Source organism: Pipistrellus hanaki (genome assembly GCF_964339955.1).
Source record: "Pipistrellus hanaki genome assembly, contig: scaffold_82, whole genome shotgun sequence".
In the NCBI taxonomy this organism is placed as follows: Eukaryota; Metazoa; Chordata; class Mammalia; order Chiroptera; family Vespertilionidae; genus Pipistrellus; species Pipistrellus hanaki.
Genome location: NW_028182253.1, coordinates 58715 through 84981, shown reverse-complemented (window position 1 = coordinate 84981; position 26267 = coordinate 58715). Strand labels below are relative to the sequence as shown.

The 26267-nt window shown below is 62.9% G+C and overlaps 3 protein-coding genes across 3 annotated transcripts; all 3 read right to left on the bottom strand.

Moving 5' to 3' along the window:
• Window positions 1–513: 513 nt before the first annotated feature.
• On the bottom strand, window positions 514–2550 carry JOSD2 (Josephin domain containing 2; the record flags this gene model as incomplete). Its single annotated transcript, XM_084907444.1, has 3 exons — window positions 2393–2550; window positions 1902–2058; window positions 514–662 (listed from the first exon to the last, which is right to left on the bottom strand). Coding segments are annotated over exons 1-3 (388 nt in total), but the record flags the coding sequence as incomplete, so codon positions are not given.
• Window positions 2551–3008: 458 nt separating this feature from the next.
• On the bottom strand, window positions 3009–5432 carry ASPDH (aspartate dehydrogenase domain containing). Its single transcript, XM_084907443.1, has 7 exons — window positions 4963–5432; window positions 4585–4729; window positions 4259–4343; window positions 4015–4164; window positions 3710–3930; window positions 3480–3634; window positions 3009–3193 (listed from the first exon to the last, which is right to left on the bottom strand). Exons 1-7 carry the CDS (start codon window positions 5015–5017, stop codon window positions 3150–3152), a joined length of 855 nt encoding a protein of 284 aa, XP_084763569.1. The 5' UTR covers window positions 5018–5432; the 3' UTR covers window positions 3009–3149.
• Window positions 5433–7811: 2379 nt separating this feature from the next.
• Window positions 7812–25633, bottom strand: LRRC4B (leucine rich repeat containing 4B). Its single transcript, XM_084907435.1, has 2 exons — window positions 25282–25633; window positions 7812–9843 (listed from the first exon to the last, which is right to left on the bottom strand). Exons 1-2 carry the CDS (start codon window positions 25576–25578, stop codon window positions 7963–7965), a joined length of 2178 nt encoding a protein of 725 aa, XP_084763561.1. The 5' UTR covers window positions 25579–25633; the 3' UTR covers window positions 7812–7962.
• Window positions 25634–26267: the final 634 nt, after the last annotated feature.

Sequence of the window (26267 nt, the reverse complement as noted above, 5' to 3'; positions counted from 1 at the left end):
CTGACCCCCCGTCACCCCCTCCCGCCCCTCCACCCCCCACCCATCCGAGCCCCCAACCACCATCCACCACCACCTCCACCTCCCGCCCAACGCTCCACCCCCTCTCCACGCCTCTGCCCTCCACCCACCTCCCCCTCCTGCCCTCCCCCACCCACAGCTCCCAGCCACCAGCCACCCCTCATCCCAGACAGCACTCGCCCAGCCAGCTCCCTTACCCACACACCTCCCCACCTCCCACCCGACTCATCTACGCTGCCCACCCAGCCACCCATCCCCGTCCACTGCCTGCCCACTCCTTACCCATCCTTGGTTCACTCAGCCCCTCACTTACCTGCCCATTCACGCAGCCCCTCGCCCAGGCACCACCCACGCCACACATCCAGCCACCCAGTTCCCATGAAGGTACCCACCACCTCCAACCCATCGGCCCACCAGCCAGCGTCCGCCATGCAAACCTGCGGCCATCTCCCCCTCCTCCCTCCCCCCTCTCTCCCTCCCCTCCCCCCCCCCTGCCCGGATGGAGCCTCAGGTCCCACCTCCTGCGGTCCCACCACACGGCGGTCAGGCCCAGCCCCTGCAGGGCCGCCATGATCACATTGATGTCATAGTTGCCGGTGCCCAGGAAGCTGCGGTGGGGGTTCAGCCGGCAGTCCGGGGCCAACCTGGTGGGGGGGGGGTCAGAGACTGAGCTGGGCCCCTAGGAAGATCTCCCCCTCCCCACAAAGCGTGAGAGCCCCAGGGTCTGCGAGTCACCAGCATCGGAGCTCTCCCCCATCCCGCCTGCCCCCCCCATCTGCCTCCCTCCCCTCTATCTGCCTCCCTCCCCTCTATCTGCCTCCCTTCCCCCACCCCCTCCTCCAGCCACACCTCCCTGCTGAGCCCTTGTCCTCCTCCCCCTGGACCCTCACCCCGCCCCCAGTCCCCTCCAGCCCCCTCCCACAGGGCCCAGGGCTGTTCCCACGCCTGTCACTGCCCCTGCCGCCGCCCCCCGCCCCCAGGCCGCCCTGGTGCGCCATCACCAGGATGGAGGCCCAGGCCCTCGGTCCCCTCCCCCCTTTTCCAGCCACAGCTCTGTGCCCCTGCCCCCAGCTTCCCCTCTCCCCTCTCCCCTCGGAGGCCCCCCAGCCCGCTGTCTCTCTGAGCCCCCCACTCTGAACAATGGCGCCTTTGTCCTCTCTCCGGCCCTTGGTGGGCAGGGCAGGGCAGAGAGGGGCAGATGTGTGTGGCATTTTTCTGTGTGTGTTTCCCTGACCCTGGACTCTGGGTCTCGGGCCAGGCCAGGCCGTGGCGTGAGAGCGCTGGCCGCCCCTGTTCTGGAGGCCGCCCCCTGTTCTGGAGGCCACGGGGAGGGCCTGGGGGACGGAGGGGCCTGAGCTGGGACCAGGGGTGTGTGTGTGTGTGTGTGTGTGTGTGTGTGGTGGTGGGGGAGGGGGGTGGAAGCAGAGACTCAATAAAGAAGCGTTTGAAATCTTGCACAGTGAGGAGGAACATTCTAGGCTAAGATGAACAGGCCACGCCAAGGCCCAGAGGCCTCCTGGAGAGGAAATGGGGTTTTGGGGGAGCAGTGAGACCTGAAGCTGCAGAGACGTTGGGGAGCAGAGCACGCAGGGCCTGGGGGCTGCTCCCAGGGGTGCTGGGGAGCCAGGGGAGGGGCGGGGGCAGCGCTGGGGCAGGTGCAGGTGGATCGGAGGGGGAAAACCAGAAGCTGGGGCCAGAGGGGAATGGGCCCAGGGCCCAGACAGGCCAGGGGAGGGGGTAAAGGCCCAGAGGAGGGAGGGCGAGGCCTGAGGGCGGGAGCCCCTGCGGATGGGCAGGTGCAGAGGGCCGCAGGTCCCGGGCCGCCCAGCGGGGGGTGGGCTCTGTCCCGGGCGGTGGTCCCAGGGCGGGGCGGGTGAGGTCACCTCTTGCAGATCTCATCGGCAGCCTCCTGGCTAAAGAGCCGCTGCTGCAGGACGTTGTTGAGGGCGTGGATGGCACACAGCTCCAGGCGCTGCCGCTCGTGGTACACAGAGGGTTTCGGCTGAGCTCCTGAGCCCTGGGACATGCCGCCCTTCACTCCTGCGAGGGGGCGCAGGAGAAGGTGCTCAGGAGACGGACCGGGAGCTGGAGGCCCAACCTGTCAGCAGGCTCCGGAAGCACCACCATTTACCACTGCGGCGGGGGCTGGGTACAGTCTGAGGGAAGGGAGGGGGGGGGCTGACCCTGCTCCCCGGCCCCCCTCCCGGCAACAGGGCACCCCCACCCCCCATCCCGAAGCAAAAAGGCCCCCTTTTCTGCTCCCCCAGCAACAAAGGAACCCCCCTCCCGTCTGTAGGTGACAGGCTCCCACCCTGGTTACCTAGCAACAGAGAACCCCCCACCCCATTAGATAACAAGTCTCTCCTTTAGTTACTTAGCAACAGAGGGATCCTTCTCCAGTCTCTAGGTAACAGGGTCTCTTTTGGTCGCTTAGCAACGGACGACTCCCCTCCCATCTCTAAGCAGCAGGGTTTTCTCTCGCAGTTGGCACCCGGCAGCAGAGCCCCTTCCCCAACCCACACCCCAGCCGCGGCGCTTGCCCGTTGCCAAGCAACGCCCCTCACCCCGCCTGCTCTCTGCTCCCCGGAACCAGAGGCTCCCGCATCCCCGTGGGCAGCGACGCTGGGCTGCGAGAGTGCGGAGCCGGAAGCTCGGCGCTGACTGGGCAGGCGGCGCGGACTACAGCTCCCGGCGCCCCCGCGGTCCAGACTACAACTCCCGGCGGCCTCCGCGAGGAACGTCTGGGCGGCGTGGCCCGGAAGTCCTCTCTGCCTTCCGCCACTCTTGGCGGTGAACCTCGGTTAGTGCGCTCTCTGCAGAGGCCCTCGCATCCGCTTCCCCCCCTCTCTCCCTGCCGCTCAGAGGATTCTGGGACATGTAGTAGCTAGGTTCTCGCGATGGCTTCCCGGCTGGTTGCTCCCCGCCGAGCCCGCCCCCTGAGGTGGCCTGATGCCCCGTGTGCAGACGCAGCGTGACGTCACAGAAGACTAACCAGCCTGCGCAACTTTACTGAGACGCGGGGGGGGGGGGGGGGGTGGGGGGCGGTCCGGGGAAACTGAGGCCAGGGCAGCGGCCGCATGGCGGCGCGGGGGGAGGGAAATGAGATGAGGATGTCCTGGGGAGGAGACATCTCAGCAGATGTGGATCCCGGGCCTGGAGGGGAGCTGGCAGCAGCCTGCGGGTAGATAACGGGGGATGAGACAGACACACCTGGAGGAAGGAACAGAGGGGCACACCGGGGTGGGGGTGGGGAGGAGACACACACAGACCCCGGGAGAGCATCCAGAGATGGGGAGAGGAGGGAAAGGGTTCAAAGCCATGGCCTAGGTGGCCAAGGAATAAAGATCAGCCAACAGAGACAGAAGCAGAACTGCAGAGCCAGAGCCCGAGACCCCAGCTCTGCGGAGCACAGGGCCCGGGGCCGGGACCCGGGCCACTGACGCTGCAGGGCCTGGCCGTACCCAGGAGGCTGCGCCAGAAGGCAGTGACCGTGGCAGAGCCCGTGACGGCGCCGGGCGCGGCGGGGTTCTCTCTGTGGGTGTGCACGGCGAAGCTTTGTCCGGTGGGACCTGGGGGTCCCCGCAGCTCCACGTCCACCACGTGCATGTCCGTGAGGCTGCGGCGAGCAGGGTGGTCAGTGTGTCTGTCTGGCCGGCCCCAGTCCATCCCCCAGGGGCTCCGCGTGTCTCACCTGAGGTCCGCCACAAGCACGCCGATCACGCGGTCGAAACCCAGGCTGGGGGCCGCCAGGGCGGCGGCTGCCATGGTGTTGGAGTTGCGGGGGGCAAAGGGGCAGAGCCCGCGGACGGGGCCTTCGTAGAGCACAGTGCGAGGCCCGGTGCTCCGCGCTGCAGCCAGGGGTCCCTCCAGCCGGAAGCCATCGGGATGGGTAGCCATAGTGACACGGAGGCTCTGGAAGTGTCAGCCAGGGTCAGGGGGGCGGGGGGAGTCTGTGCAAAGCCCCTCCGCTTCCTGGGGACCCCCACAGGCCCTCACCTGGAGGCCCCCGGCCGAGTCCAATCTGCTGATGTCCTCTGTGCCCCACAGGGCCCCCCGGGCCACGAACACGGCGTGGTTCCAGCGTTTTGAGGCCTCCAGGAGCCGTCGCTCTGTGGCCTGGTCAGCCAGGGCTGAGGGAGACCCCACCTGGGGTGGGTGAAGGTGCGTGGGCAGAGGTCAGGGGACCCCATCTCCACTGGGGTGGGGTGGGGTGGGGCCAAGGAGGAAGGGGAGGGCTCACCAGGAGGTTGGCATGGCGCAGGATCTGCGCCCCAGATTCCTGGATGATTTTGGGGTGGGCCACTTCCACCACAAGGTCAGGGTGCCTAGGAGAGGGGGGAGAGGGGGGGGGACCTTGGAGAGAGAGTAGGCCTCCCCCCCATCCCCCTGATTTCCTCAGTCTGTAGTGGCCTGTCCCTCTCCACTCGGCCTGGGAGGGGAAACGGGATGGGCGGGCTTGTCCCAGCTCATACTTGGGTGACGCAAGGCCCAGAGAGGGCGGGGGGCTTGCCTGAGGTCACACAGAAGCTCAGGGAGCCCCGGTCTCTCAGGGCAAAGGCCACTGACCTCTCCCCAAGATCGCCGAGGTCCTGCAGCTGCAGGGAGGGGGGCACTTTCCCTGCCAGGCGTCCCGGGTCCCGATTCCAGACAAAGACCAGTTGGAGGCCCAGTTCCGGCCCCTGAGTCAGCAGGTGGGAGACCAGGGACTGTCCTGGGAGGAGGGAGAGAGACTCAGAGCGCAGGGGACGAAGACCCAGGGGGAGGGGTCGGAGACCCAGGGGGAGGGGGACAGACCCCCGCGGTGGGGAGTAGAGGCCACTCAGGCAGCCAGCCAGCCAGGGCGCAGACACCGACACGGGTGACAGGTGCGTTTGTGGGGGACACAGGGCTTGGGGGGCTTCAGGGAGGGGCCTGGGGAAGAGCCCTAGACGGCCAGGGACTCACCGAGACGGCCATAGCCCACCACCCCCACCCTCCGCGGGACCCTGTCCAGGGCCATGTCCTCGCGTCTGGTGGTCTGGCCTGCGGTCCGAGCTCCGTCTGCTGCTGGCTGCCCGCCCTGCGCACACACACACACACAGGAGGCCTGGGCAGCCGCTGATCTTTGGACATTTGACCCTTGAGCCTCTCCCAAGCCGTCCCCCTTCCCCGCAGCCCAGCGGTGAGGGTGCCAGTTTGCTGGGCGGAGGCGGGTGATGGTCCTCGGGGCGTGGGGGGTGTGTGTGTGTGTGGCATGGTGATCTGGGGCTCCAGGGGCCCTGCGTGGCCCCCACCGTGTGGGCCAGTGGCTTCCCTGCCTCCTCCCTCCTCCCTTGCTGCTGATGTGGAAAATTTCCTCTGCAGTCCCCCGCCCCCTTTTCTGGCCGGCCAGGTTGTCATGGAAACTGCATCCTGCTTGGGGTGGGGGTGGAGTTTGGGAGCAGGGAGGAGAGATGGTGACGGGGACTGGGGCTCTCAGTCTGTGCCCTGGCTCCTGCGTTTCCAATGCCCCCTCCCCCAACCCCCCGCGGGCACTCCCCCCCCCCCCCCCCAGGCCTTGGCAAACGTTCCTCCATTTGGGTCTCTGTGTCTCTCTCGGATCCCTCTGCTTCGTCCCTGCCTCCCTGGACCTCCATCTTTCCAGCCCCACCCCCATCCCACCTGGGCTGGCAGCCATTCTGTCCCCGGCCAGGCCAGGCCCTCATCTCCCCTCCGCAAGGTCTGGAGGCCTGGCCTCGCCTGGCCGTTCCTCGTCTCCCCACAAGGGGGCGGGATGGAATCGGCTACCCCAACCCCGGGCCCGGACCTCCCTCAGTTCGCCTTGACTTGGGACCCTTCCTCCTCCTCCTCCTCCCCGGCCACCAGGCCAGCAGCACCCCCTCCCAGTGTTGTGTTCTCACCCCCACACAGTCCCTCCTTCCCTCCCCACGTCCCCTCGGTCCCCCCCCCCCCCCCAACGCCATGAGCCGCCCCAGCCAGCGCGCCTGGTGTGCCTGGCATCGGAAATGGCGGCGCTCTGCAGCAGCGCGGCTCCCTGCCCCCAGCCGCCACCTGGTACCCGCCGCAGCGTTGCCATGGCAACCAGGATGGCTCTGAAAGAGGACGAGGGAGAAAGAGAGCATGAAAGAGGGAGCGAGGGAGAGTCCCGAGCAGACAGGCGCAGGCGGGAAAGGGCCCGAGTCCCAGCCATGGTGGCCGCTGCCTCTGTCCGCGAGGGAGGAAGATGCTTTAAGACGGACTGCTGTGGGCCCCCACCTCTGTCCTCCCCTCCGGGGGCCTGGGTGTCCTTCACAGCACCCAGCCCTGCTCCGTACAGGGCCAGGCTGGGCTGAGGGGAGGGGGAAGAGGGGGCTGAGACCAGGCCTGCTCCCGGGGCCCGGCCCTGCGTGTGCGTGGCCGAACCTCCTCCTGAGTGGACCCGCCTCTGTCTGGCTACAGTTCGCATGGCCGCCCCAGGCGCCCAGGCTTCTGGAGGCTCAAACCTTGGCCTCCCTGCTCCCACCACCCGCTGCTAGCCCCGGGGGTGGGCTCTGCATGCGGCCCCTGCCCTGAGGGACAGTGCAGCCCCCCACCCCCAGGCCTGGACCCCATCCCTCCGGCCTCTGCACTTACAAGACAATGTCAGCCCTAGCTGGTTGGGCTGGGAGGATAGATCATCAGCCTGCGGACTGAAGGGTCCCAGGTTCGATTCCGGTCAAGGGCATGTACCTAAGTTTCGGGCACATACCCAGTGGGGAGTGTGCAGGAGGCAGCTGATGGATGCTTCTAATTCTCTATCCCTCTCCCTCTCTATAAAAAAATCAATAAAATATATATTTTTTTTAAAAAAGGGGGGGAGCGGGGACACAGAGGCGGGCGTGCTCAGAGAAACGGCGACGTGGAGACGCAGGGGGGTGTGGGTAAAGCTACTGCCAGCCGGGGACCGTCTGGGGTCACCAGCCAGGCCCCCCAGCCCCCCTCCCGGATCTCTGTTTTTATGGCAGCCCCAGGAAACTACTCCGGCCCCTCCGTTTCTGCTGAGAGGCGGGGGGCGGAGCGAGCACCCCAAGACCTGCCTCAGAAGGGCTGTGGGGAGGTGACATACTAGTGCCAGGCGATGGGGTTCCTCCTGGGGCCTCCGGGGTCAAGGGTGAAGGGTCACAACCCCCTGCAGGCCCCGTGACACCCTCTCCTTCAGTTCCCCATCCACACTCACTGCGTTCTCTCCGTGTTCCATGCTTTCATGACCCAAAAAATATTTTTTTACTTTTTCCGTGTTTTTTTTTTTTTTAAAGTAATTACAGAGCAGGTAGTCGTTGCCGCAAACCTCCCTTCAGTATCAAAAGAGTCTGTGTGTGTGTGTGTGTGTGTGTGTGTGTGTGTTGGGGGGTGAGCGCTGGGGCGCCCCCCCAGCTCAGGGTCCCGGGGCCGGGTGGGCGCGGGAGGGGGCGGGCCAGGGTGTCTGGAGGCGCCGGCGACCACGTGTCTGTCTGTCTCTTCCGTTTGGAGGGGGGAAGGGTGGGAAGGGGAGGGCGGGCAGGCGTCAAACTGCAAAAAAAATGAATCTTAAAAGGGGGGCTGTCGGGGGACGAGGGCGAAGACGCCCCTCAAAAAAGCTGCCCTCCTCTCCCCTGGGGAGGTGGAGGGCGGGGCGGCGGGGGGGGGGGAGCCGGGGGGAGAAGCGGGGCGCGCGGAGGGCTGGGTGTCCTGGCCGCTTAGGAGTCCTGCGCCCCCTCCAGTCCCCGGGGATGGACGGGGGCGAGGCCGGAACCGCGGGCTCCGCGCCCGGGGCCCACCCTGTCCTCGCTGGGCCAGCCGCCCCGGGGTCCGCGGGCAAAGGCTCCGAGCCCCGTGTTCCCCGACCGACCGACCGACCGACCGTCCCCAGCGCAAGTCCGAGGGGCTGGGGCTGCGGGCAGGGTCCCCGATCGCCCAGGGGCGGAGCCAGATCGGCGCGCCCCACCCCGCGGGGTCCCCCCCCCCGCGTCAGATCTGCGTCTCCTGCACGTTCTCCTTGGAGCCGCTCTTGAAGAGCAGAGGTTCGTGGATGGAGTTGAGGCCGGGCGGGCCCTTGCCGCCGCCGCAGCTGCCGCCGGGGTTGGCGCCGCCGCCGTAGTGCGCCTTGAAGGCGGCCGCCACGTAGCGGTGGTGGGCGAGGTGGTCGCGCTCCAGGGCGGGCAGGGCCAGGTGGCTGTCCCCGCCGCCGCCCGCGCCGCCCGCGCCCCCCGCCGCGGCCACGGACACCGCCGAGGCGGCGGGCAGCTCGTCCTCCACGTTGATGATCTCCACGGTGCGCGTGGGGCCGTGGTGCTTGTGGAGCTGGTGCTGCTTGCGCAGCTTGTAGAAGGCCACGAGCATGACGGCGGCCATGAACGTGATGGCCACGAAGCAGCCGATGATGATCTTGGTGGTCTTCATCACGTCGTCCAGGTCCTTGAGCGCGTTCTCCGTCACGTCCGTGATGGGCACGGTGAACGCCTTCTCCGTGGGCCGCGAGGAGCGCGGCGCGGGCGCCGTGGTGGAGGACGCGGAGGCCGAGGCCGAGGCCGCGCCGCCCGCCGCCGCCTCCCCGGGCCGGCCCCCGCCCCACGCGCCGTCCGTCGTGGGCCCGGGGGGCTCCTTGTCCGCCCCCCGCGTCTGCAGGGCCTCCTCGCCGCCGCCGCCGCCGGGCTGCGACTCCAGCGTCTCCACGGTCACCGTGGTGAAGTAGGTGTAGGCGCCACCGCTGCCCCCGCCCCCGGGGCCGCCCCCGGGACCCCCGGGGCCCCCGGCTGCCCCTCCGGCCGCCACCGGGTCCACGGCCGAGACGTTGAGCGTGGCCGAGGCGGTGGTGTTGCCCGCCGAGTTCGTCACCATGCACGTGTACTGGCCCGTGTCCTGCACCGTGACGTTGGTGAAGTTGAGCGTGCCGTCGTGCAGCACGGAGATGCGCACCCGGTAGGAGCCGTGCGTCATGAGGGTGCCGTTGGGCGTGAGCCAGTTGACCGACGTCATGGAGGTGCCCGTGCGGCACTTGAGCTCGGCCGCCATGCCCTCCGTGACGTTGAGGTCCGTGGGCGGCTCCACGATGACGGGCGCGTAGCAGGTGAAGTGCGACTGGTCCAGCTCGCCGATGTAGCGCCCCTTGAGGCCGGCGGGCGCGTGGCAGCGCGCGCAGCACGTGGTGTTGCTGGGCACCGTCTCCTTGAGCCACCAGCTGAGCCACAGCACGTCGCAGTTGCAGTGCCAGGGGTTGTGGTTGAGGTGCACGCGCTCGAGGCGGTGCAGGGGCGTGAAGAGGTCGTGGGGCAGCGACATGAGGTTGTTGTGGGACAGGTTGAGCTCCTCCAGCGACTTGAGGTCGTCGAAGGCGTTGCGCTCGATGGTGGCCACCTGGGCGTGCATGAGCCACAGCTTGCGCAGGCTCGTGAGGCCCTGGAAGGAGCCCGGGCGGATCAGGTCCAGCCGGTTGCCCGACAGCTCCAGCTCCTCCAGCCGCACCAGCGCGGTCAGGTTGGGGATGTCCTTGAGGTTGCACATGCCCAGGTTGAGGTAGCGCAGGTTGACCAGGCCCTCGAAGGCCGCCTCCGAGATGTACTCCAGCCGCTTGAGCTCGCCCAGGTCCAGGCGCCGCAGCGAGGGCACGCGGTTGAAGGCGTAGGACGGGATGCTCTCGATGGGGTTGTTGCGCAGCCACAGCTCACGCAGCTTCGACAGGTACTCGAAGGCCTGCGTGGGCACCGTGGTCAGCCGGTTGTCGAACAGCTCCAGCGTGTTCAGGCTGGGCAGCCCGTTGAAGGCGCCCACCTCGATCTTGCGCACCAGGTTCTTGCTCAGCTGCAGGATCTCCAGGTGGCGCAGGTGCTTGAAGGTGTCGGTGCGGATCACCTGGGGGGGGGGGGAGGGGAGACACCGTCAGTAACGCAGGTAACGATGGACCCTGAGCACCGGGTCGCCAAGTGCTGGCGGCTGTGGGCAGAGGGTCCCAGCTCTCTCCCCCGCCTCTGCTAGGGGGAGAGGATGACCACGACGCTATTTTGGAAAAACGGTTTGATTTAAAAAATATATATATTTTAATGTTTTATTGATTATTATTATTATTTTTTTAAAATATATTTTATTGATTTTGTACAGAGAGGAAGAGAGAGAGAGAGCTAGAAACATCGATGAGAGAGAGTCATCGATTAGCTGCCTCCTGCACACCCCCCACCGGGGATGTGCCCACAACCAACGTACATGCCCTTGACCGGAATCGAACCTGGGACCCCTCAGTCCGCAGACCGACGCTCTACCACTGAGCCAAACCGGCCTCAGCGGTTTGATTTAAAAAAAAAAAAAAATATATATATATATATATATATATATATATATATATATATATTAATGTTTTATTGATTATTTTATTTTATTTTTTTTACAGAGAGGAAGGGAGAGGGAGAGAGAGAAACATCAACCAGCTGCCTCCTGCACACCTCCTACTGGGGATGTGCCTCCAACCCAGGTACATGCCCTTGACCGGAATCAAACTTGGGACCTTTCAGTCCGCAGGCTGACGCTCTATCCACTGAGCCAAACCAGTCAGTCAGGGTGGTTTGATTTTTGAAAATAGATTTTTTTTGAGAATATTTTTTAAAAATATATATTTTATTGATTTCTTATGTAGAGGAAGAGAGAGAGATAGAGAGAAACATCGATGAGAGAGAATCATCGATCTGCTGCCTCTTGCACACCCCCTACTGGGGATGTGCCCGCAACCAAGGTACATGCCCTTGACCGGAATCGAACTTGGGACCTTTCAGTCCGCAGGCTGGCGCTCTATCCACTGAGCCAAACGGGTTTCGGCTGAAAATAGATTTTTATGGATGTTTGGTGGTGGGTGGGGGGAGGAGAGAGAAATATTGATGTGTTGCTCCGCTTATTGGTGCATTCATTGGTTGCTTCTTGGATGTGCCCTGACTGGGGATCGAACCCACAACCTTGGCGGGGCTGAGTGTTTCTTGCAAAGGTAGACACGGAGCTGCCACGGGACCCAGCCTTTCCGCTCCCAAGGCTTTTCCCACCAGAACCGGGAGCAGAGGCCCATTCAGCCTCTGTGGTCATTGCAGCCTCGCCCGGCAGGCAGCCGCCCAAAGGCCCCTCAGGGCGAAGGGACAGGTTGTGTGCGAACACGGAGCCCCAGGCTCAGCCGGGAAAAGGAACCACAGATGCATCTCCTGGGTGTGCGGATGGGCGGAGCCAGGCGCCTGCGCGGTGGGATCCCGTTCGCTCTGCTCCCTGCCGAGCTGAGGTGTCTCTGAGGGTGCGTGTGGGGGAGTCAGGCTGGAAGGGGCGCGAGCGAGCTTCCTGGGCGATAGAAATGTTCCAAATTGGGGGGCGGGGCCTCCACGGGTGAATGTGACCGTCACAACTCCCCAAACTGTACACACAAAAGGGGCATTTTGTTATATGTAAGTTACACCCCAACAAAAAAGACTCATCAGGCCGGGACCGGTTTGGCTCAGTGGATAGAGCATCGGCTTGTGGACTGAAAGGTCCCGGGTTCGATTCCAGTCAAGGGCATGTACCTTGGTTGCGGGCACATCCCCAGTGGGGGGTGTGCAAGAGGCAGCTGATCGATGACTCTCTCTCATCGATGTTTCTAACTCTCTGTTCCTCTCAATTCATCTTTGTGTAAAATCAATAATATATATTAAAAAAAAAAAAAAAAAAGACTCATCAGCTCTGACCGGTTTGGCTCAGTGGACAGAGGTTGCGGGCTCGATCCTCCCCAGTAGGGGGCGTGCAGGAGGCAGCCAACCGATGATTCTCTCTCATCATCAATGTTTCTATCTCTCTCCTTTCCTCTCTGAAATTAATAATAAAAAAATAAATTAAAAAAATAGTTAAAGAAACAACCACGCAGCCAGGACACTTATTGAATCCCACGTTTCCTAAAAGCCACGTTCGGAGAAAACCCAGGCCCTGGTGGGGGCTCAGGTGGCTGGAGTGTCATCACACACACTAACAAGCTTCAAGTTTAATTCCCGCTCAGGACAGTATGGCTCAGTGGTTGAACATACACCTATGCCCAGGTGGTGGGCTCTGTCCCCAGTGTGGGGCGTGCAGGAGGCAGCCGACCAAGGATTCTCATCACCGACGTTTCTATCTCCTTCTCCCTTCCTCTCTGAAATCAATAAAAACATATTAAAACACACACACACATCTCCTCGGGGTGAGGATAATAATAATAATAAAAAAAGAAAGCCCCAAACCGGCGAAATCAGCTTTAACCGTGTTTATTTAGCCCACTGGATCCCAAATGGTATGATTTCGATGTGTAATTGAGCTGACACTGACGAGGGAGCGTGTGCCACTCTGTTCACACGCAGCCGTCCGGGCCCCTGGCGTGGTTTCCGCCCGCGTGACGGCGTGTGAGGCTGTGCGGGCTGCCAGGCGCTGCCTGGCTCCGGTGCTGCGGGCGCACAACCACATTTTATCCCCACCCCGCCCCCCCGCCTATGAAACCACCGGTGGAGGAGGCCCCAGGGCAGCAGCAACCAGAGATGGCTAGCCGTATGACACTTGCTGTCCCTCCCCCCCCCCCCCCCCCCGCTGAGCTGGCCCAACTCCCTATTGCGTCCCCTCCTCTCCGGTCCATAGCCGGGCCCCCCTGGACACCCGGCCCCAGGAGGTCTGTTCCTGATAGATCCTCCCTCCCTCCAACTGATGGACTGACGTAAACTCCACCTGCGGCCAGACATTCCTGAGCACCGAACCACCCATCAGCACCTGCCAAATACCCTGAGCTCCCATCCCTAAATCCCTAGGTCCCTAATCACCAATCAGCGTGTGCTGAGTGCCCTAAGCCCCGTCCCCTCTCTCTCCTCCCCTTAAAAAGTCCTGCACCCCCGGCCCTCGCTCTCTTCCGCTCTCTCTCTCTGGAAGCAGCGGGCAGTGGCTCTCTTCTCTCCAATAAAGCCTGTGTCCTGGCATCCCGGTCTCCGGGCCTCTCTATCTCATCTTTTAGTTCCTACCCACAGTTCCCAGTCCCTCCCGCTCACAGCACACCCCCCCAACCCCTGTCACCCCCAGAGCCCACGCCTGCCGCAGACCCAGAGGACCGAGTGTGACCTGCATCCCATATGACACAGTCCCTGCACAGGGGCCTGCATGCTGCCCCCTCCCCTTCCCCATCCTTCCTGACACCCCCCACCCCCTGCACAATTCCCTGAGCCCAGCGTGTTCCCCCTGCCTCTGCCCTCGCCTCTCCCTCTGCCTCCCCCCGGCCTGAGCCAGCAGTGGCTTCCTGGGGACGATGGGCTGGGAGGTGGGGGGGCTGGAGGGACCCCTGGCCGGCCCTGCGGCTGACCCGGAGGCTGGGGGGCTGAGCCCTGCAGCCCCGGCTCCGCCATGTGGGCCCCGAGCCTCGCCTCCTCCCCATCCCGTGGCGGCCTGCAAGGCGCCACCACCGCAGCGTTCCTGGTCGGACGGCGTCTGGAGCCGGCGTGTCCGGTCCCGGAGCCACGAGAGCCAGTGGCGCGGCCGGAGCCCGGGAAGTCCGGGGGGACATTGAGGCCATGCACCCGTCTCACCTCGCCTTATCATCGCCCTGGGAAACCCTGGCCGAGCTCAAAGCAGGCCTCGCCGCTGCTTCCGTTAATAACATAGCGCCCCCGCCAGGGTGGCTCAGTGGATAGAGCCGGAGGACTGAGGACGGAAGGGTGCCGGGTTCGATTCTGGTCAAGGGCACGTGCCCAGGTTGTGGGCTCGATCCACCGTGGGGGTTGTGCAGGAGGCAGCCAACCCGTGATTCTCTCTCATCATTGATGTTTCTCTCTCTCTCCCCCCTCCCACCCTCTCTCATATCAATCAATCAATATTTTATTTTATTTTTAAAATATATTTTATTGACTTTTACAAAGAGGAAGGGAGAGGGATAGAGAGTTAGAAACATCGATCAGCTGCCTCCTGCACACCCCCTACTGGGGATGTGCCTGCAACCAAGGTACATGCCCTTGACCGGAATCGAACCTGGGACCTTTCAGTCCGCAGACAGATGCTCTATCCACTGAGCCACACCAGTTAGGGCTGCATCTATTTTCAGTTCTTTAATTTTCTATCCTCACACGAGATGTTTGATTTTTAGAGGGAGAGGGAGAGAGAAACATGGATGTGAGCTGGAGGCATGGATCGGCTGCTCCTGCACGCCCCCTGCCGGGGACCCACCCCGCAGCAACAGGCATCCGCCTGCCTCGCTCCCCGCCACACGCCCTCACTCCGGCTGCGTGGGGAGTCGAACCCGCGGCCAGGGCTCCCCTGAACCGGAGCACGAGGTCCCCGCCCCGCCGGCCCACCCTGAACCGAGGTCCCCGCCCCGCCCGCCGTGTCCGTGTGTCTGAGCCGCCCGGCCGCTCCCTGCTCAGATGTCATGGTGTGTCCACCGGCTCACTCGACGCCTGCTGTGCGTCAGGCTCCACGCCGGGCTCTGGGGACGCAGCCGTGGACGGAGCTGACCGCAGTGGGAGGAGAGACACTGAGCATGCTACACCGTCAGGGAGCGCCATGGTGGCCGGGGTCGCCCGGGTGGAGCGGGGAGCAGAGCAGGTGGTTAAACTCCCTCTGAGGCCGGGCGGGCACCCTGGTGGCCACGGTCACGGGGGAGGTGGTGGGGGTGGACAAGGCGGGCCGGGTGCCGGGGCAGACACTCCCCCTGCCCCCAGCAGAGAAGCCAGGCCTGGGGTTCTGCCTCTGACAGCCGCCTGCTTGCCTGAGTCCCAGGGTCCCCTCACTCCGTCCCCTCATTCCCTGGGCCACCCCCGCCCAGGCCGGCTCGGTGTCCAGGGTCAAGGACACAGACGCCTCATGGGGCTTCCCGCCTTCCTCCTCCGGCTCCCGCTGTGGTTACTAATGTTACTGACGCCGGGAAAACCACCGCATTCTGTTGGGGTTTTTAAGAAAACAAACTGCCAAGGAGCCCTTTATTAAAATTTAACGGTGGTGGGAAGATGATTAAGTGCACGGTTCATCCTAAACACTATGGAGATAAATTGTTTTTAGACGTTCGGAATGCGATGAACCGGTAAAAATGTCGTAAGCTCCACTTCTGTGTCTTTTTCCCGTTAGTTCCTTTTCTGACGTTCGCAATTTTAAAAAATCATTGTTATTTTTCCAACCACTTTTCACGGGGACTTCTCGTATCGCCTCCCTCCCGGAGATAAGGGTGCGCCTCCCTTTTCCAGGGGGGCCACCCGGGACCCCTAGGACATGGCTGGGCCTGGCGGGCACCTCACTCAGTGAGCCCCTCAGCCTAGACGGGGCCTCCCGGCCTCGCCACCTCTGCAGGGGGACAGGGCCCCGAGGACTAAATGAGAAAAAGCACCGATGGAGACATCACAGCTTCACCCAGCCCAGCGCCAGGTGGCCAGTCAGAACCAGTGTCCCCAGCCGGTGTTGCTCAGTGGATAGCGCCTCGGCCTGCGGACTGAAGGGTCCCGGGTTCGATTCCGGTTAAGGGCACATGCCTGGGTTGTGGGCTCAATCCCCAGTAGAGGGCATGCAGGAGACAGCCAATCAATGATTCTCACTCATCATTGATGTTTCTATCTCTCCCTCCCTCTCCCTTCCTCTCTAAAATCAATAGAAATATTAAAAAAGAAAAAAAAAGAAAAATAAAAATAAAAAGAAAAGAACCAGCGTCTCCTCCCTTAGGGAAGACCATTATGCTATTTCGATCAATATCACCTCACCTCCGCCTCCACCAACAACAAATACCATCCCTGCTCGGAGGCCCCAGGCCATGCCCCCCTGTCCCTCTGGTCTAAGGCAGTGGGGTGAGGGGTCAGCCCTCCCAGGAAGGCGCCCCGCCCCCTGCCCTCTCCTGCCTGTCTGGCTCAGCTCCCAGCTCTCCCCTCCAGCCAGCAGTTCTGCCCTCGAACAACGGGGTGTGAGCCGTGCGGGGCCACTTGTAATGTGGGCTTTTCCCATTAACACCTGAGCTGGTTTGGGTCTGCGGCTGGGAGCCCGCGGATGCTTAGGGCGGACTCTGCGTTCACTGCTCCACACCGTTTTCCACTTGAGCATCTGCAGACACGGGAGTCTGGCGGGGGTCCTGGAGTCAGCTCCCCCCTCCCCTGGTAGACACCGAGGGACAAGCCAGTTTTGGGGGAGTCAGAAGTTGTATGTACGTGTTTGACCCTGTCCAGGGGTCAGCTGTGCTGTGTGCCTTCTGCCTGTCTCTCGGCCCAGCTTCGAGGTGGGCAGGGATGTGAACCTGCCCTGCTCACTGTGGTTGGTGCAGCGCAGGGCTCACAGTAGGTGCTCAATAAGGGCACACAGTAGGTGCTCCACAAGGGCACACAGTAGGTGCTCAATAAGGGCACACAGTAGATCCTCAATAAGGGCACACAGTAGGTGCTCCATAAGGACACACAGGTGCTCCATAAGGACACACAGTAGGTGTTCAGTAAGAGCACACAGTAGGTGCTCCATAAGGGCACACAGTAGGTGCTCAATAAACCAATCAGGAACAGGACTGGGTGCTGCAGGTGCACTAGCCGGGCCTGTCAGACACGCGGTGGGGGACGTAGGGACTCAAGGTCTCAGCTGGGTTCCTGCTCAGAGCTGGTTTCCAGGTGGAGACGGGACCCACGACCCACGAGGAAGAGCGCCTGGCGTGGAGCATGAGGGGAGGGACGCAGGCTGAGGCTGCATCTGGGCCCAGCAGAGGGCGCCCCTGTGTGGTGTGGCTGGGACCAGACAGCCCCCGGGGCAAGTGCCTGTTCTGTTGCCAGGGGAACAGGGATGATGTGGGTGGGGGTAGGGGAAGGGGAGGGAGACAGAGGCCAGGAGAGGGGAGGGAGGTGGGTGAGAATCCGAATGGCCGGGAGGAGGCTGTGCCCCTGCAGCCAGGACTGGGTCACAGTTCTGTCACCAGGCGCGGGGCCCAGAGAGCTGTGAATTAGGGAGCATCAGAAACACGTTAAGAAATCAAGTTCAAACAAAAGAAAAGAAGCAAGACATCAGGTTCAGCCCTAGCCTGTTTGGCTTAGTGGATAGAGCACCGGCCTGCACACCAAAGGGTCCTGGGTTCAGTTCTGGTCAAGGGCACGTAGCTCGGTTTCAGGCTCCTCCCCAGTCTGGCCCTGGTCGGGCTCGTGCAGATGTGTTTTTCTCACATTGATGTTCTCTCTCTCTCTCTCTCTCTCTCTCTCTCTCTCTCTTTTTTTTAAAAAAATATTTTATTGATTTTTTTACAGAGAGGAAGGGAGAGAGAGAGCCAGAAATGTCAATGAGAGAGAAACCTCGACCAGCCGCCTCTTGCACATCCCCCACCGGGGATGTGCCCGCAGCCAACGTACATGCCCTTGACCGGAATCAAACCCGGGACCTTTCAGTCCGCAGACCGACGCTCTACCACTGAGCCAAACCGGTTTCGGCTCTCCCACTCTCTATTAAAATCAATGGAAAGATATCCTCAGGTCAACAACAAAATAATACATAAATAAAATTGTTTTTTAAAAAGAGAAAGATATCAAGTTCGGCCATGGCCGGGAAGCTCAGTGGGTTGTAAGGTCTTCCTTGCACCGAAGGGTTGTGGGTCCCATCCCCAGTCAGGGCACATACCCAGGTTGTGGGTCCAATCCCCACTTTGGGGTGCATATGAGAGGCAACCAATAGATTTCTCTCTCTCTGTCTCTTCCCCTCTCTCTAAAAATCGATAAAAGACACATCCTTGAGTTAAAAGAGAGAAATCAAGTTCTGCAGCCAGCCTGCCCGGCTAAGTCCCAATCCCCTCGCTAACGGTGGCCTCCTGCACAGCACCCTCACCCTCCCTGCCTCAGTTTCCTGGTCTGTAAAATGGGGATAATAGGGCCACTTGGGGGGTGGCCAGGATGTTGAAGTTAGCGGACCCGTGGAACTAGGACTTGGAGCCATGGGGAGAGGGCAGGCGATGAACTCATTGTGGGGGGTGGAATCCTTGGGGACCAGGGTCTTCTGGCTCTGGGGGCCTCCATCTGCTCAAGTGACACGTGGGGATGACACCCCCACGGTCCCTCCCTGGGGCTGTCATGAGGCTCAGAAACCACGTGGCTCTCCAGGACGCGGCGCTTCTCCCATTCGGCCATGTCACAGGTTGGACTCTGAGCTGAGCACTGGGCCAGCGGTGCCGGGGGCCGGTGTCCACGAAGCCGGGGGGCCGTGCACTCCGGGGAGGGGCTCGACGGGGCCGGGCTGGGCGCTCGGAGCAGGGCCTGCGCCGCGCTCCTCTGAGCGGAGCAGGATGACAGTGACCGCGGCGAGGCCGGCCTTGCTGTCGCCTCTCAGCTGTCATCTGCTGGCGACCTCGGTCCCCAGGGCCCCGGGGCGCGCCTGGCACATGGCGGTGCTTAGCACACGCTGTCCAGGCGGGAGGCCGGTTTCCCGGTGACGGAGCTCAGGCCCGGCGGCTTCACGACGTGTCAGAGCCCCGCTGTCCCCATCGTAAGCGCTGCCGACATTTCCGGGCGGCCCCCGCTGCTGCTTTCTAAATTAAGTTGTAAAACAAATCGGACATCCTGCTCGCAGCCTCTGGAAACGCGATCCTGCCTGTGAAGCACTTTCCTGTGTCACTCATTCCTCCAGTTCCGTCCTCAGCAGCCGGTGACCTCGCGTGAGAAGCACCGCGCCCCGCTTACCCATAACCACCCGCGTGAGATGCACCGCGCCCCGCTTACCCATAACCACCCGCGTGAGATACACCGCGCCCCGCTTACCCATAACCTCCCGCGTGAGAAGCATGGCGCCCCGCTTACCCATAACTTCCCACGTGAGATGCATGGCGACCCGCTTACCTATAACCTCCCACGTGAGGCGTGTGGCCACTCGCTTACCCATAACCTCCCGCGTGAGATGCGTGGCCACTCGCTTACCCATAACCTCCCGCGTGAGGCGCGCGGCCACTCGCTTACCCATAACCTCCCGCGTGAGATGCATGGCGACCCGTTTACCCATAACCTCCCGCGTGAGACGCACTGGCCACTTGCTTACCCATGACCTCCCGCGTGAGAAGCATGGCTACACGCTTACCCATAACCTCCCGCGTGAGATGCTCGGTGACCCTCTTACCCATAACCTCCCTCATGAGATGCTCGGTGACCCTCTTACCCATGACCTCCCGCGTGAGATGTGCGGTCCCTCGCTTACCCGACGCCCACCATCAGACCTGCGGGCTGCCTCTGCGGCCCCATGGAGGCTGGGCTGCCCTTTGGCCTGACCCTGCGGCACCCATCAGTGTCTCCTTGGGATGGGTCGTTTCTGAGGATGGAAATGCACCTTTTGCCAAGAGTTGTCACACACCCAGTGCACATGACCTCACGGGCCCCGAGGGGCCCAGGGCAGCCGGCTACAAGCCTCGTGGGTGGATCAGTCCATTATGAGGCCGAGTGCATGTCCTCTGAGCCACCAGTCCCCCAGGGGCACATTCCAAAGGGGTCCCCAGGGAGGATTGTGGTGGAGCCGCTGGAAGTCCCCTGGGTGTCTGGCCAGACTGGGGTGGGGGGCAGGGCGCGAAGGGCGCCCATCAAGGGGAATTCTGCAGCAGTTAAAGCAACGGAGCAGGCAGTCTCTCTCTCTCTCTCTCTCTCTCTCTCTCTCTCACACACACACACACACACACACACAGCACGTGGATGGCGCTTAACAACCCAGGCTGAGGGAAAACAGAGACAAAGAAAGCCATCTATAACACGGCGTCATTTACATGAATTAAAAATACACGCACACAAAGCAGCAACAATAAGCGCTTTCCAGGACACACACGGGCAGAAAGACCCACAGCAAACGGAGGAGGGTGGCTGGCTGCGGGAGGAGGGGACGGAGGGGAAGAGCGGAGGAGGAGCAGGCGGTGGAGGAGGAGGGAGGCTGCAGCCAGCGCCTCCCACAGGAGCAGGAGGAGAGCCCGGGGGTGGGAGCTTGCCCCTGCCCTGCCCCCGCCCCAGGACACCCAGGGGTGCCCGGCTACAGATGCTTCCCCAGCCAGTGCCCCAGCCCCGCCCGCTCCTTCAGGGCACTGTGGCTACGAGGCAGAGGGAAGGCTGGTCCCCTGGCCTCCGCCTTGAAGGCTCACAGGCCAGGTCCAACCTCAAACAGAATGAGAGACCTCACGGAAGGCCGGCGATTAAAATAATAATAATAATAATAATAATAATCATCTTGCCCACGAAAGCATTCAAACCACTACCTCCACACCCCCGTCCTTGCTATGTCACAAAAGGGCATTTGATAAGGTGATCAGACGTCCCGCTTTTGGCGGGACAGTCCCGATTTTTAGCTAAAAATCGGGACTGTCCCGCCAAAAGCGGGACGTCTGGTCACCTTTGTGTTTAACTCTCCCCAAGACTAAACCATCATCCCAAGGAGAGGCCCCGGCCACCTGAGCACGTGGCGTTCCCGCGTGAAATGGTGTGATTTCATTTTCTCTCTCTCTTTTTTTTTAGTTAATCCTCACGCGAGGAGATTCTCCCATTGATTTTCAGGGAGAGTGGAGGAGAGAGGGAAAGACAGAGAGACACGTCCATTGGTTGCCTCCTGCAGGAACCCCGACCAGGGTCCCCATCCGGGGAAGGAACCTGCAATGGATTGACGTGCTCTTGAGCGAAATCGAACCCTGGACCATTTGGTCCACAGGCTGATGCTCTATCTGCTGAGCCAAACCGGCTAGGGCTCTTTTTATTTTTTTATTTATTTTTCATTTGAAGAGAGAGAAAAGCTATAAGATGGGTTTCCTAACCCCAGCCTATTGTGCATGTGCCAAGGACGTGTGTGTGTGTGTGTGTGTGTGTGTGTGTGTGTAGCATCCCGGTGGCTGTGAGGTTGCGCGTGGCTTGCCCTGCGGTTCAGCTGTATTTTCTAGCGTTTCTAAATGAATTTGCATTCACTCTGGAATCAATAATTTAAAAATACAAGCACAGAGGCACACAATGAGAGCCAGAAAGGCTTTTAAAACAAAAGCTGAACAGCAGTTATTTATATCCAGATGGTGGGACAAAGGGTGGTTTCTAAACTTTTGCTTTTTTATTTGTATAATTAAAGAGTTGTTATTTTTAAAAGTGCCTCTAATTGCTCCCCAGATGGTCCCGCTCCAGCCACCTCCAAGGTGCCTGGTAAAGAGGCCAAATCTACTGCCCTTAAAAAAAAAAAAAAATCCTCACCTGAGGAAAGGTTTTCATTGGTATGTAGAGAGAGGAAGGGAGAGGGAGAGACAGAGAGCAACATCGATGTGAGAAGGAAACATCGATCGGTGGCCTCCTGCGCATGCCCCGACTGGGATTCGAACCTGCAACCCAGGTACGTGCCCTGACTGGGAGGAAGTCAGGCCTACAACTGTGCACAGGATGATGCTCCAACCACTGAGCCGCCTGGGCCACGGCCAGCACCCGCTCTGTGGACGGACACCCTCTGCCCTCGGGGAGCGGGCAGTGTCAGGAGTCGGTGGTCTCCAGAGTGGGGGGCGGGAACCCCAGGATAAGGAATAAAAGTGCTGGGATTTGGACCTGTGAAGGGAGCCCGTTTTGGTGTGCCTTTCTCTTTCCTTTTTTTAAAAAAGAAAAAATATATTTTTATTGATTTCAGAGAGAAGGGAGATGGAGAGAGAGAGAAACATCAATGATGAGAGGGAATCATTGACCGGCTGCCTCCTGCAGGCCCCACACTGGGGATCGATCCCGCAAACTGGGCATGTGCCCTTGAGCAGGAATCGAACTGTGACCCCCTGGTTCACAGGTCGATGCTCAACCACTGAGCCACACCAGCCCGGCTGTGTGCGCCTTTTCGTGGCCACGGTGCAGGAGACCGAGCGAGATTTACACACGAACTCATGCATGTCCGCGGGGCCACACGTGTACTCTGACAGGGATGTGGCTCCAAGGTTTGGAGTCCGGGTGACAGGCACATGAGCAAGCAGGTCCCACCAGGGGGGCCAGCTCAGGCTCAAAACCCCAGCCATCCTCTCCCTCTGCCTCCCTCCCTCCTCCCCTCTGCAGGGAAACCCTGTCATTCCCAACTTCAGACAGACCCAGAACCAGCCCCCGCCCCCCCCCCCAGCCTGCCTGAGCCTCCGCAGCTCTCCTGAGCTCTGCACCAGCCGCCCGCGGTCCCGGGTCCCAGGCCCGTGCCAGCGCCTCACAACCCCATCAGAGCCCGCCCGGCCTCTGGCACAGCCACCCCGGCTCCCTCTGTGACCCCAACTCCTCACGGGGACCGCAAGGCCCAGCGGGCTCTGCCTCACCGCCCCCTCTCAGCACCGCCCCCCCCCCCCCTACCCCAAGCCCTGCTGGGAACGCGCTTCCCCAGATGCCCGACCTCCAAGCCTGTGCCACCTGCACCAGCCTCCCTGCCTCCTTGCCTCCCCAGCGACGCCCCTCCCCACTCCTCCCCACACCCTTGGGTGCCACTGCCTGACTGAGGGCGTCTGTGTCTCCACCGGCCGTAGGCACAGGGAGGCAGGGCCTGGCTGTCGGCGTCAGGCACCCATGTGTCCCGGATGCCCAGGTCACGGCCTCCCACACAGAAGGAAACCCCGAGGCTTTTAGCAGGTGCGTTAGGGCAGGCAGGGGGGCTGGGGGAGGAGCTGCGACCAGAGAGGAAGGCGGGGCGGGGCGGGGTTCTCCTGGGGCACCGGGGGCAGTCCTCAGCGCTGGGGAGTGACCGGGAGGCTGGAAAGGTGGCGCCCTGTGGGGACCTGGGGAAGGGGTGGTCCTCAGAGGGGTGTGTCCCGAGCGCCGCGGGGGCCGCTGGGAGGATGGGCGGGGCACTGGCGGCGGGAGGAACTGGGGGTGCAGCTGCCCTGTGCTCCCCTGAGCTCCCCCGTCCTGGGCGGGTCTGTGCCGGCGCCCAGAGCAGGCCTGGCACCTGGCGCTCAGCAGCCGCCTGTGGGACCGGACTGTTTGCTCGGTGAGACACCCTCCCCCCCCAAGAGAAGAGGGGGCGCTGCATGGCCTTGGGCTGCGGCCGGAGGGGACTCAGGCCACTTGGCCGCCAAGCGCCGTCCCTGTTCCTGCATTGCCTGCCCCCTGGACGGACAGACGGACGGACGGAGGGGAGGCAGCGGGCGGGATGGGCTGTGTGGATCTGGGCATCACCCGGGATGGCGGCATCTGTGACCGCCAGGTGAGGAAATGGGGGGCAGGTGGAGGGCAGGGCAGGTGTGCGGTGACAATGGAGTCAGTGTCCCCCTTCAGGGCTGCAGCTGGGGGGACGGAGGGGGACTCGGAGGTGATGGGGAGGCGGCCCGGAGCAGAGGACACGGGGGGTCCCGCAGGAGCGGGAGGGGGGGGGAGGGCATGAGGCCAGGCCCCGATGTTCCTGGACCCGACTCTGGCTTCCTGGTCCTGGCCCACGGGCCACCCCTGGGCGCTGCCCCCTCACAGCCCTGGTCCCAGGCCCCCAGGATGGGGGGGGGGGTGCATGGGGAGGGGAGTGGCAGCCCCGGGCCTCTCCCCCTGGGGCTGGGGCTGGGGCTGGGGCGGGAGAGGCCGGGGGACGGGGACTGGCACCCCAGTTTTCCTGCTGAGCAGCACCTGGGAAAACTTAGGGTAAAGCTCGGTGCTCAGAGCTGACCCGGCACCTATTGTTGCCTCCAAACGAAATGCTCGCCGGCTGCCAGCTCACTGAGGATGGGGTCCTTGCGGACACAGTTAAACGCAAACGGAACTCGGTTTGAAACCCTAAACTAGAACCGTGAGCCCACGCCTTCGGAACGGGGGTCTCAGCCAGCGGCCAGGCCCCCGGAATGTGTGCAACATCTGGAGACTTTCTGGGAGCTGGACCGAGTGGCCAGGGGTGCTGCTCAACACCCCACGGTGCCCATGACACCCCCACTGAGCCCGGGTCATGCCCACTGAGCCCGGGTCACGCCCACTGAGCCTGGGTCACCCCCACGGAGCCCATGACACCCCCACAGTGCTCGGGACGCCGCCACAGAGCCCGGGACACCCCCATGGTGCCCAGGACACCCCACTAAGCCCAGGACACCCCCACGGAGCCCAGTTCACCCCCACGGAGCCCAGGACGCCCCCACTGAGCTCAGGTCACCTCCACTGAGCCCGGGTCACCCCCACGGAGCCCAAGTCACCCCCACGGAGCCCAGGTCACCCCCATGGAGCACAGGACGCCCCCATGGAGCCCGGGACGCCCCCACAGTGCCCGGGACACCCCCACACTCCCCAGGACGCCCCCACGGAGCTCGGGACGCCCCCACGGAGCCCGGGACGCCCCCACGGTGCCTAGAACACCCCCAGGGAGCCCAGGACGCCCCCAGGGAGCCCAGGACGCCCCCAGGGTGCCCAGGACGCCCCCACAGCCTGGATGACCTGGCCCCAGGCACCCACAGAGCAGAGGAAGGACCCAGCTTCCAATGGGCACCTTTCTCCCCACAGCCTGGCTCAGGGCCGCTGGCGTCACAGCCGTGAGTAACCAGGTGGTGGCCGCCCTGCGAGCACCGGCTTCATGCACCACCCGGCCCGGGCTCAGCGCTCCATCCGCCTCCCCAGCTCCCGTGCGGGCTCCTGGGCCAGGACCATCCTACACCCTCACCCCAAACCACAGGCAGGGCTCACCCCCTTCTCCAGGTGCAGAGACGGGCGCAGACCCGCCATCGCGGGCGAAGCCGCACACAGACCACAGACCGGGCAGCGCGGGCTGCAGCCCAGGGCCAGGCCGGTCCTGCTGTGCGAGGGCCGGTGGTTCCGCCCCAGCCCAACGCCCTGAACCCAACACCCAGGCACGGAGTGCGGGAGCCCGGTGCTGAGGGAGCCCCGTGCAGGCCCAGGCCGATGGGGCCAGGCACCGTCTCCCCAGTGCCCGGGGGCCGCCCTGCAGAGCGGGCAGGTCGCTCAGAGGGCCCTCGCCCGCGCAGGGAGCAGGGACTGGCCACCCCGGACCCGCCCTTGTGCCCCCTCCCTGTGCCCCCTCCCTGTGCCCACCCCTGTGCCCACTCACTGTGCCCATCCCTATGCCCACTCACTGTGCCCACCCCTGTGCCCATCCCTGTGCCCACTCACTGTGCCCACCCCTGTGCCCCTCCCTGTGCCCACCCCTGTGCCCCCTCCCTGTGCCACCCCTGCCCACCCCTGTGCCCACCCCTGTGCCCCCTCCCTGTGCCCACCCCTGTGCCCCCTCCCTGTGCCCATCCCTGTGCCCCCTCCCTGTGCCCACCCCTGTGCCCCCTCCCTGTGCCCATCCCTGTGCCCACTCACTGTGCCCACCCCTGTGCCCCCTCCCTGTGCCACCCCTGCCCACCCCTGTGCCCACCCCTGTGCCCATCCCTGTGCCACCCCCTGCCCACCCGTGCCCACCCCGCGGCCGGCTCACCTGGATGCCATTCTCCTGCAGGTTCAGGTACCGCGTGTTGACGGGGATGCTGGCCGGCACCTCGGCCAGATCCCTCCGCGTGCAGATGACCCGGCTGGCCTGGTTGCTGCAGGAGCAGGCCGCGGGGCACGAGGTGGCGGGCGGGGAGCCCCCTCCGGCGGCCGCGGCCAAGGCCACGCCACCCCCGCCGGCCCCCAGGGGCGGGGAGAAGAGCCAGAGGAAGAGCAGGGCCCCGCGGGGCCAGGACATCCTACCGGGCGGCAGCGGGGGGCGCGGGGAGCCGCAGGCGCGCGCCATCCTCACTGGTCATGCTCCGCGCGGGCGCCGGGGGGCTGCGGGGGGAGAGGGAGAGAGGAGAGGCTCAGTGAGGCCCGTCTGCGCCCCCGACACCCAGCTCACCTCCCTGCCCCCATCCCATCCCCTCCTCTCCCTGTGGGGAAGGTTGTGCCCATTGCACAGAGCTGAAAACTGAGGCCCTTGGCCAGTCAGTGGAGAAGTCGGCCAGACTCAAAACTTAGTTCTCGCTCAGCTGGTGTGGGTGGACCCGAGGTTGAGCAGGAGGTCACAGTTCAGTTCCCAGACAGGGAACGTGCAGGCTCCACCCCCAGGGGGGCGTGCAGGAGGCAGCCAATCAATCTCTCTCTCATCATTTTATTTTAAAAAATAACGATGCGTTTTATTTATTTATTTTTAATATATTTTATTGATATTTTACAGAGAGGAAGAGAGAGGGATAGAGAGTTAGAAACATCGATGAGAGAGAAACATTGATTAGCTGTCTCCTGCACACCCCCTACAGGGGATGTGCCCGCAACCAAGGTGCATGCCCTTGACCGGAATCGAACCTGGGACCTTTCAGTCCGCAGGCCGATGTTCTATCCACTGAGCCAAACCGGTTTCTGCTCTCTCTCATCATTGATGTTTCCCTCTCCCTCTCCCTTCCTCTCTGAAATCCAGAAAAAGATTTTTTTTTAAGTAGCCCTTTG